This window comes from Lethenteron reissneri, chromosome 31 (genome assembly GCF_015708825.2).
Source record: "Lethenteron reissneri isolate LAM-NWPU_2019-01 chromosome 31, ASM1570882v1, whole genome shotgun sequence".
Taxonomy (NCBI): domain Eukaryota; kingdom Metazoa; phylum Chordata; class Hyperoartia; order Petromyzontiformes; family Petromyzontidae; genus Lethenteron; species Lethenteron reissneri.
Window position 1 is genome coordinate 12,423,394 of NC_083809.1, and position 11,006 is coordinate 12,434,399.

Here is an 11,006-nt window from a genome sequence, read left to right on the forward strand (position 1 = left end):
CTAGACCTCCTTCTTCCTGTCCCCTGTCTACCTACCGGCTCTCTCCCGCCCCTTCCCCTCACCTCCTCCCTCCCTCCCTCCCACTCTCTTTCTTGTCCCCTCCCTGGCCTCGCTCCCGCCCCTCCCCCTCCCTCTGCACTGTTCCCGGCACGTGAGGTCACCAGTCACACTGTGCCCTCTGCAGGCCGTGACCACGTTCTGTATCCCCACGTGAAAAAGCGGACTGTGGAAGATGACATCACAGAACTACTGCCAAGTTTCATTCAATTGTCCCTTCTCAACACAAGGGGTGGGTGGAGCACGCTCTCGCAGGCTCTGCCTGCCGCAAAGATTGTCGCCTGGCAATGAAGCCCGCCGAATGCTGATCCTCGGAGCTGGCATTTTGCCAAATAACGCGAAGACCAAACTGAAGTCCACGATTTTGCCAGCTGGTTTTGAATTTCTAGCAATGCTAGGTCCGTGCGTCAGACACGGCCATTATGAACCTTAGATATGTTGATGTAATAGAGAGGGAGAGCATGTCCATGAATAGGCGCAGGAGGGCGACAGCACGAGTGTCTGCTGCCCCAGACCATTGGGACCGCAGGGGATTGAGGAGGGCGGAATAATATTTTACTTTCAGGCGATGATGCGAGTGATGGGGATATCGATGGTGAATCTACCGCAGACTGCTGTCCGGGAAACACAGCAGTGCCTTCCCTCGCGATGATAGCCTTGTGCCACACAGAGACAGCTACCACTGAGGGTGCCCCGATGCTATACCACAGAGCAAGATTCATCGCCTACGACTGTGAATCTACTGGAGGTTGCTGTGTCTGGACAACACAGCTACACGTCGTATCGGCGATTGCTTTGCTGGTGATGCGGGTGTTATAAATGTCCAGAAGAGGCGGGAGAGAGACACCAATGATCCTCTCAGCTGCTCTCACTATGCGCTGTAGAGTCTTGCGGCAGGACACGGTGCAGGTGCCGTACCACACGGTGATGCAGCTCGTCAAGATGCTCTCAACAGTGCCTCTGTAGAAGGTGTGCATGATGGGGGGCGGGGCTCCTGCTCTTCTCAGTTTGCGGAGAAAATACAGGCGCTGTTGGGCTTTTTTGGCCAGTGATGCAGTGTTGTGACTCCACGACAAGTCTTCAGAGATGTGCACACCCAGGAACTTGGTGCATCTCACCCTCTCCACTGCAGCACCGTTGATGGTTAGCGGAGTATGCTGGGTGTGCACTCTCCTGAAGTCCACGACAATCTCCTTCGTCTTCTCAACATTCAGGTGGAGATTGTTGTCCTTGCACCACGTGGCCAGCCTGCTCACCTCACTCCTGTAGTTTGTCTCATCACCGTTTTTGATGGCACCCACCACAGTTGTGTCATCCGCAAACTTAATGAAGAGGTTGGAGCTGAATGATGGTGTGCAGTCGTGGGTCAGCAAAGTGAAGAGGAGGGGACTCAGCACACATCCTTGGGGGACCCCTGTGTTCAGTGTGATGGTGCTAGAGGTGTTGCTGCCAACTCGAACTGCCTGTGGTCTCCCTATCAGGAAGTCCAATAGCCAGTTGCACAGGGAGGTGTTGAGCCCCAGGTGGTCTAGTTTGTGGATGACGTGTACTCAGGACAGTGTGAGTGGGTGAGCCAGTGGGTGAATTAATGAATCAAGAGTGGTGAGGGTGAGTGTATTGGTAATTTAGTGGGTGAGTGAATGCGTGATTGATTAGGATAAGCAATGGATGGGTATGTGAGTTGTTGAGCGAATGATCAGGTGGTGGGTTGGTGAGTGTTTGAGCGACACGGTACCCGTCTGTGAAACACTGCAGCGCCTTCCTTCGTGATGATGGGAACGATAGTGCCCATACCAAACGTACTTAACTTTTCCCATGAATTACCGATTGGGCAGTGGATAGGTTCAGGATTTGCCACTTGCGACATCAGGCCAGAGCAGACGTGTGATTGGGACCTCGCCAGAGCTGACTGATATCGGATGTGACAAGCGCCTTCACATTAATAACACGTGGCCTATTCATTTGAATTCATCGTCGGCAGAGCCGATGGGAATATTTCATTATTTACAGGGCTACCCTGGCGCGACTCCACTCCGTGCTAAGCCGCATCAGCAGCAGCTCGCGGGTAACAGAACCGAGACACGAGACGCGAACGCGTAAACTACAAACACATCCACACTTTAATAACGGCGACAACGACGACAAACAACAGCCACGACACCCGTGTTTATATAGTCGTGGCGACACGATCAGACACGCACACACTGCGACCACACAGACACGCGCACACACACCGCATGTGAACGGGGTTCCCTCTGCACCAGCACCACCGGGGCTCCTCGCGCGCATTCGGGGGAAATGTCGCACAGCGGCTACCGGACGGGGTGGGGGTCACGGCACGGGTTCTACCTGTTCTACTCACTCACTTTCGCTCGCTCGCTCACTCACTCACTCGCTCACTCACGGACTCACTCACTCACTCACGGACTCACTCACTCGCTCACTCACTCAATCTCGCTCGCTCACTCACTCACTCACGGACTCGCTCACTCACGGACTAACTCCCTCACTCTCGCTCGCTCACTCACTCACTCACGGACTCACTCACTCACTCTCGCTCATTCACTCACTCACGGACTCACTCACTCTCGCTCGCTCACTCACGGACTCACTCACTCTCGCTCGCTCACTCACTCAACCTCGCTCGCTCGCTCACTCACGGACTCACTCACTCTCGCTCGCTCACTCACTCAATCTCGCTCGCTCGCTCACTCACGGACTCACTCACTCACTCTCGCTCGCTCACTCACTCACGGACTCACTCACTCTCGCTCGCTCACTCACTCACAGACTCACTCACTCTCGCTCGCTCACTCACTCACAGACTCACTCACTCTCGCTCGCTCACTCACTCACGGACTCACTCACTCTCGCTCGCTCACTCACTCACAGACTCACTCACTCTCGCTCGCTCACTCACTCACAGACTCACTCACTCTCGCTCGCTCACTCACTCACAGACTCACTCATTCTCGCTCGCTCACTCACAGACTCACTCACTCTCGCTCGCTCACTCACTCACGGACTCACTCACTCTCGCTCGCTCACTCACTCACAGACTCACTCACTCTCGCTCGCTCACTCACTCACAGACTCACTCACTCTCGCTCGCTCACTCACTCACAGACTCACTCACTCTCGCTCGCTCACTCACTCACAGACTCACTCATTCTCGCTCGCTCACTCACTCACAGACTCACTCACTCTCGCTCGCTCACTCACTCACGGACTCACTCACTCTCGCTCGCTCACTCACTCACGGACTCACTCACTCTCGCTCGCTCACTCACTCACAGACTCACTCACTCTCGCTCGCTCACTCACTCACAGACTCACTCACTCTCGCTCGCTCACTCACTCACAGACTCACTCACTCTCGCTCGCTCACTCACTCACAGACTCACTCATTCTCGCTCGCTCACTCACTCACGGACTCACTCACTCTCGCTCGCTCACTCACTCACGGACTCACTCACTCTCGCTCGTTCACTCACTCACAGACTCACTCACTCTCGCTCGCTCACTCACTCACAGACTCACTCACTCTCGCTCGCTCACTCACTCACAGACTCACTCACTCTCGCTCGCTCACTCACTCACAGACTCACTCACTCTCGCTCGCTCACTCACTCACAGACTCACTCACTCTCGCTCGCTCACTCACTCACAGACTCACTCACTCTCGCTCGCTCACTCACTCACGGACTCACTCACTCTCGCTCGCTCACTCACTCACAGACTCACTCACTCTCGCTCGCTCACTCACTCACAGACTCACTCACTCTCGCTCGCTCACTCACTCACAGACTCACTCACTCTCGCTCGCTCACTCACTCACAAACTCACTCACTCTCGCTCGCTCACTCACTCACAGACTCACTCACTCTCGCTCGCTCACTCACTCACAGACTCACTCACTCTCGCTCGCTCACTCACTCACAGACTCACTCATTCTCGCTCGCTCACTCACTCACAGACTCACTCACTCTCGCTCGCTCACTCACTCACGGACTCACTCACTCTCGCTCGCTCACTCACTCACAGACTCACTCACTCTCGCTCGCTCACTCACTCACAGACTCACTCACTCTCGCTCGCTCACTCACTCACAGACTCACTCACTCTCGCTCGCTCACTCACTCACAGACTCACTCACTCTCGCTCGCTCACTCACTCACAGACTCACTCACTCTCGCTCGCTCACTCACTCACAGACTCACTCACTCTCGCTCGCTCACTCACTCACGGACTCACTCACTCTCGCTCGCTCACTCACTCACAGACTCACTCACTCTCGCTCGCTCACTCACTCACAGACTCACTCACTCTCGCTCGCTCACTCACTCACAGACTCACTCACTCTCGCTCGCTCACTCACTCACAGACTCACTCACTCTCGCTCGCTCACTCACTCACAGACTCACTCACTCTCGCTCGCTCACTCACTCACGGACTCACGCCGCCGCTCGCTCACTGCGCGTACCGGGGAAGATCGTCCGTGGGAGCGGGCGGCGCTGGAGCCGCGCCGCTCGGAAGACTCTGGGGTGGGGGGCTCGCCGCGGCCCACGCGCCCCGCTGTGGGGGGAGCGCGTCCGCCAGGCCGCTGCGTTTATTGCGTCTTGCCTGCCCGACGTCTACATTCATCCCCTGGGACAATAGAATCAATCTACATATCTCACGAAGCCACGTTCATTTACTTTCATGGAACGCTAGCAACGAAACATGCAGTCGCCTTCACAGAGACCCATCTGTCAACGCAGCGTTCATTCATTATTACTGAGCCATGTCCAGCGGTGGACATATAAATACAGAGGTCCCAGCATGACACCTGTTCGCCCTGCACAACCACGCTCACTGCCGTCTCCCTCTGCGCAGACACCGCGGCATGGGAGCAGGAAGCGCGTCTGATGTCGAGCAGTGCTGTCCGGCATTTCTCCCCAACGCTGACCATGTCGATAAAGGTGACATTCACGCTCCAATCGAGTCCTATCGTGCAGGTCCAGAGACATCAACCTCCATAAGTGGCATGTGTTTTTATGAAGAGCTAATCGATTAATTTGTTACGTGGCTTTCGATTTAAAGCTTTCGTGACTGCAGGGATTCATCTTCTTGGTTCTTTCGGTAAAGTCACGTAGAAGGGAAGTAAAAAAAACATAATAAAATAATTCTCACGACGTTTCGGCTACAACGCAAGCAGCCGTCTTCAGGTGAAGAATGAGACACTGGGTTGGAGGTGCACCTCTAACCCAGCGTATATATAAGCTCATAGCTTGGCAGTGTCTCATTCTGAAGACGGCTGCTTGCGTTGTAGCCGAAACGTCGTGAGAATTATTTTATTTTATTATATATATATATTTTTACTTCCCTTCTACGTGACTTTACCGAAAGAACCAAGAAGATTGTCACGTGGCATTCACTCTCATAGCGACGTCTCTCTATTGAAGCGACTTTTGTTGAGTTTAATCGAGCTGAATTACACATACACCGACTCTATCTCCCATCGAGCCACAATGAAGCGACGATTCAAACCCTAACGGGCTCAACGACTCCGGGTACCGAAGCTCGTTCCTCACCAAAGTGCACAAGATCAGTGGCACGCGGCGAGCGTCTGAAAGTCGTGGGCCTCCCCTAGGTCAACTCAGCTTGAAATGGGTACCAGTTGTGGTGTGCGAATATCGCTGATTTGGGAAGACAAAAAGGGCTGCTAGGATGTGGCGCTGGCCACAGCATTCCCTCGTGTGCTGTGCCGGATTTCACAGACGCTCGCTAACGAAACTTGCCCCAGCACTCTGTCAAGCCAAATTGGGGATGGTGTCTGTCCATGCGTGAGTGTGAGCAGGGAGTGGAACCCATTGATTTCAGGGTACGGTTCTCATCAACCCAACCCGTTGAACCGGTTACAGTTCATCTTCTTGGTTCTTTCGGTAAAGTCACGTAGAAGGGAAGTAATAAAATAATAAAAATAAAACATAATAAAACAATTCTCACGACGTTTCGGCCACAACGCACGCAGCCGTCCTCAGGTGAAAACCAGGTCTGTCGAGGCGACAGCGTCTGAATGAAACAGCACACGTACTTGGAGCATATATATATAAGCTGGGTTGGAAGGGGGAAAAAGAGCGCCTTGACAAAAGAATATGCATATCAAGAGGCATTTAGCATATTTATGGGAAATGCAGGTATGTGATTAGTACTACTTATGCCCGTGCATTATGCAGGATTAGCAACATCAAAGGGAGGGGATAGGGGTAGCATTAATAAAGGGAAGGAGTGTTAATAGTATGTAGCTGCAGTAACTAAAACCACCACGTAAACAACTAAAGTATAAACTACATAGTATCATCAGTATACTAATGTATTACTTACTGTTAGTAACTCAGCTTATTGTAGAGTATATTTAGTATACTGATGATACTATGTAGTTTATACTTTAGTTGTTTACGTGGTGGTTTTAGTTACTGCAGCTACATACTATTAACACTCCTTCCCTTTATTAATGCTACCCCTATCCCCTCCCTTTGATGCTGCTAATCCTGCATAATGCACGGGCATAAGTAGTAATATTCACATACCTGCATTTTCCATATCCCCTCCCTTTGATGTTGCTAATCCTGCATAATGCACGGGCATAAGTAGGTCTAATCACATACCTGCATTTCCCATATCCCTTCCCTTTGATGCTGCTAATCCTGCATAATGCACGGGCATGAGTAGTACTAATCACATACCTACATTTCCCATAAATATGCTAAATGCCTCTTGATATGCATATTCTTTTGTCAAGGCGCTCTTTTCCCCCCTTCCAACGCAGCTTATATATATGCTCCAAGCACGTGTGCTGTTTCATTCAGACGCTGTCGCCTCGACAGACCTGGTTTTCACCTGAGGACGGCTGCTTGCGTTGTGGCCGAAACGTCGTGAGAATTGTTTTATTATGTTTTATTTTTTTTATTTTATTACTTCCCTTCTACGTGACTTTACCGAAAGAACCAAGAAGATACAATCCCTGCAGTCACGAAAGCTTTAAATCGAAACGGTTACAGTTCAATTGGGTCAAAGCGGTCTCAGACGGTTCTGTTTCTAGTTAACCAATTGCTAAAAACCGGTTAATGTGAATTCAAATTCCATCGCTCCCACGGTTAAAACGGATAACCGAAATATTCACATTTTTCATTTTGAAAGAAACATTATTTTATTTGGGTTTGCTTTTCAGTCGTAGGACACAAACGGTGAAGAATGTTTGGACTCTCTGGGTGTGAGACTGTCACGCTGCTGGGTGTGTGGTTGGGGAGGACTGCCGCTGTTCACTCACGACCACTGCGGGGTATACGCGAGTGGATGTTAACCACGGCACCTCACATTTAACGATCAAAGTTAGCACAGAACGAAAGTCAAAGTAAGAATGTGTGGGTCATGATAATTGAAAGGCCATGGGTCAGGGCAGCTCAATAATAACGAAAGGGCGCTGCTATATTCCTGTGCAGCCCGTGAGCTTGTAATCAGCAACACGCTGTGCTCGCATCGGCTCATCAACACAAAATCTCGGGTGCATACCAGGTCCAAGCAAGAACATCTGTTGCACTGTATCGTAGTAGAACAACAAATGTAAACCCATGTTTTTATTGGTAATTTGTACATGTTTGTGTTGTGTGCTGGTGTCAACGAGCACGTCTGTGTGCTCGAATGGGTGAACGTTTACGTTCATAATAAAATCATCGGCAAGTTCACTGCGCAACATCCCAGGGACAAGCCTTGGGTAAAGTACCACTCTCTTTTGTGCTGATTCTACCACCCTCAGTCTCTCCACCCTCAGCCTCCCAGGGGCAAACTGAGGCCAGTTTCTCACTGCTCTCGCCACTCTCCTTGGTGCTGATTCTACCACTCCCAGTACCTCCACCCTCAGCCTCCCAGGGGCAAACCGAGGCCAGTTTCTCACTGCTCTTGCCACTCTCCTTTGTGCTAATTCTACCCCCCTCAATCTCTCCACCCTCAGCCTCCCAGGGGCAAACCGAGGCCAGTTTCTCACTGCTCTTGTCGCTCTCCTTGGTGCTGATTCTACCACCCTCAATTTCTCCACCCTCAGCCTCCCAGGGGAAAACCGAGGCCAGTTTCTCACTGCTCTTGTCGCTCTCCTTGGTGCTGATTCTACCACCCTCAATCTCTCCACCCTCAGCCTCCCAGGGGCAAACCGAGGCCAGTTTCTCACTGCTCTCGCCACTCTTCTTGGTGCCGATTATACCACTCTCAGTATCTCCACCCTCAGCCTCCCAGGGGCAAACCGAGGCCAGTTTCTCACTGCTCTTGTCGCTCTCCTTGGTGCTGATTCTACCACCCCCAATCTCTCCACCCTCAGCCTCCCAGGGGCAAACCGAGGCCAGTTTCTCACTGCTCTTGTCGCTCTCCTTGGTGCTGATTCTACCACCCCCAATCTCTCCACCCTCAGCCTCCCAGGGGCAAACCGATGCCAGTTTTTCACTGCTCTCGCCATTCCTCTTGGTGCTGATTCTACCCCCCTCAGTCTCTCCACCCTCAGCCTCCCAGGGGCAAACCGAGGCCAGTTTCTCACTGCTCTCGCCACTCTCCTTTGTGCTGATTTTATCACCCTCAGTCTCTCCACCCTCAGCCTCCCAGGGGCAAACCGAGGCCAGTTTCTCACTGTTCTCGCCACTCTTCTTGGTGCTGATTCTACCACTCTCAGTATCTCCACCCTCAGCCTCCCAGGGGCAAACCGAGGCCAGTTTCTCACTGCTCTCGCCACTCTCCTTTGTGCTGATTTTACCACCCTCAGTCTCTCCACCCTCAGCCTCCCAGGGGAAAACCGAGGCCAGTTTCTCACTGTTCTCGCCACTCTTCTTGGTGCTGATTCTACCACTCTCAGTATCTCCACCCTCAGCCTCCCAGGGGCAAACCGAGGCCAGTTTCTCACTGCTCTCGCCACTCTTCTTGGTGCTGATTCTACCACTCTCAGTATCTCCACCCTCAGCCTCCCAGGGGCAAATCGAGGCTAGTTTCTCACTGCTCTCGCCACTCTCCTTTGTGCTGATTTTACCACCCTCAGTCTCTCCACCCTCAGCCTCCCAGGGGCAAACCGAGGCCAGTTTCTCACTGCTCTTGCCACTCTCCTTTGTGCTGATTTTACCCCCCTCAGTATCTCCACCCTCAGCCTCCCAGGGGCAAACCGAGGCTAGTTTCTCACTGCTCTCGCCACTCTCCTTTGTGCTGATTTTACCACCCTCATTCTCTCCACCCTCAGCCTCCCAGGGGCAAACCGAGGCCAGTTTCTCACTGCTCTTGCCACTCTCCTTTGTGCTGATTTTACCCCCCTCAGTATCTCCACCCTCAGCCTCCCAGGGGCAAACCGAGGCCAGTTTCTTACTGCTCTCGCCACTCTCCTTTGTGCTGATTTTACCACCCTCAGTCTCTCGACCCTCAGCCTCCCAGGGGCAAACCGAGGCCAGTTTCTCACTGCTCTCACTACTCTTCTTGGTGCTGATTGTACCACTCTCAGTATCTCCACCCTCAGCCTCCCAATGGCAAACCGAGGCCAGTTTCTCACTGCTCTCGCCACTCTTGGTGCTGATTATACCACCCTTAGTCTCTCGACCCTCAGCCTCCCAGGGGCAAACCGAGGCCAGTTTCTCACTGCTCTCGCCACTCTTCTTGGTGCTGATTCTACCCCCCTCAGTCTCTCCACCCTCAGCCTCCCAGGGGCAAACCGAGGCCAGTTTCTCACTGCTCTCGCCACTCTTCTTGGTGCTGATTCTACCACTCTCGGTATCTCCACCCTCAGCCTCCCAGGGGCAAACCGAGGCTAGTTTCTCACTGCTCTCGCAACTCTCCTTTGTGCTGATTTTACCACCCTCAGTATCTCCACCCTCAGCCTCCCAATGGCAAACCGAGGCCAGTTTCTCACTGCTCTCGCCACTCTTCTTTGTGCTGATTCTACCCCCCTCAATCTCTCCACCCTCATTCTCCCAGGGGCAAACCGAGGCCAGTTTCTCACTGCTCTTGTCGCTCTCCTTGGCGCTGATTCTACCACTCTCAGTCTCTCCACCCTCAGTCTCCCAGGGGCAAACCGAGGCCAATTTCTCACTGCTCTCGCCACTCTTCTTTGTGCTGATTCTACCCCCCTCAATCTCTCCACCCTCATTCTCCCAGGGGCAAACCGAGGCCAGTTTCTCACTGCTCTTGTCGCTCTCCTTGGTGCTGATTCTACCACCCTCAATCTCTCCACCCTCAGCCTCCCAGGGGCAAACCGAGGCCAGTTTCTCACTGCTCTTGTCGCTCTCCTTGGCGCTGATTCTACCACTCTCAGTCTCTCCACCCTCAGCCTCCCAGGGGCAAACCGAGGCTAGTTTCTCACTGCTCTCGCAACTCTCCTTTGTGCTGATTTTACCACCCTCAGTATCTCCACCCTCAGCCTCCCAATGGCAAACCGAGGCCAGTTTCTCACTGCTCTCGCCACTCTTCTTTGTGCTGATTCTACCCCCCTCAATCTCTCCACCCTCAGTCTCCCAGGGGCAAACCGAGGCCAGTTTCTCACTGCTCTTGCCACTGCGCTTGCTGCTGATTGTTTTGCTAGATACATTCCCACTCTCAGTCTCCCAGGGGCAAACTGCACCTCGGTTCTCACTGGTCTTGCCACTGTCCTTAAGGGTGATTCTACCACCCTTCATCTTTCCACCATCAGCCTCCCAACGGCAAACTGAGGCCAGTTTCTCATTGTTCTTTCCACTGCCCTTCATGCTAGCTGTCATGCAATCCTGATCTGTGGTATCCTCCCAGGGGCAAACGTTTGGCGGATTTCTGCTCATGATGCTACCCTGCTTAGTGGCTACTTTATTGCTGGCAGACTTCCCACTCACACTTTCCCAGGGACAAACGTTGGACAGTTTTTCTAGGTCCTCGGTGCCAATTTTCCCGCTCAAAGTGTCTCCATCGCCCGTCTC

General features: G+C 52.7%; 1 protein-coding gene across 1 annotated transcript; it reads right to left on the reverse strand.

Annotated features, from left to right (window-relative positions):
- Window positions 1-6,908: 6,908 nt before the first annotated feature.
- Window positions 6,909-10,871, reverse strand: LOC133349814 (probable G-protein coupled receptor 179). Its single transcript, XM_061563596.1, has one exon. The coding sequence runs from the start codon at window positions 10,869-10,871 to the stop codon at window positions 7,782-7,784; it is 3,090 nt and encodes a 1,029-aa protein (XP_061419580.1). The 3' UTR covers window positions 6,909-7,781.
- Window positions 10,872-11,006: the final 135 nt, after the last annotated feature.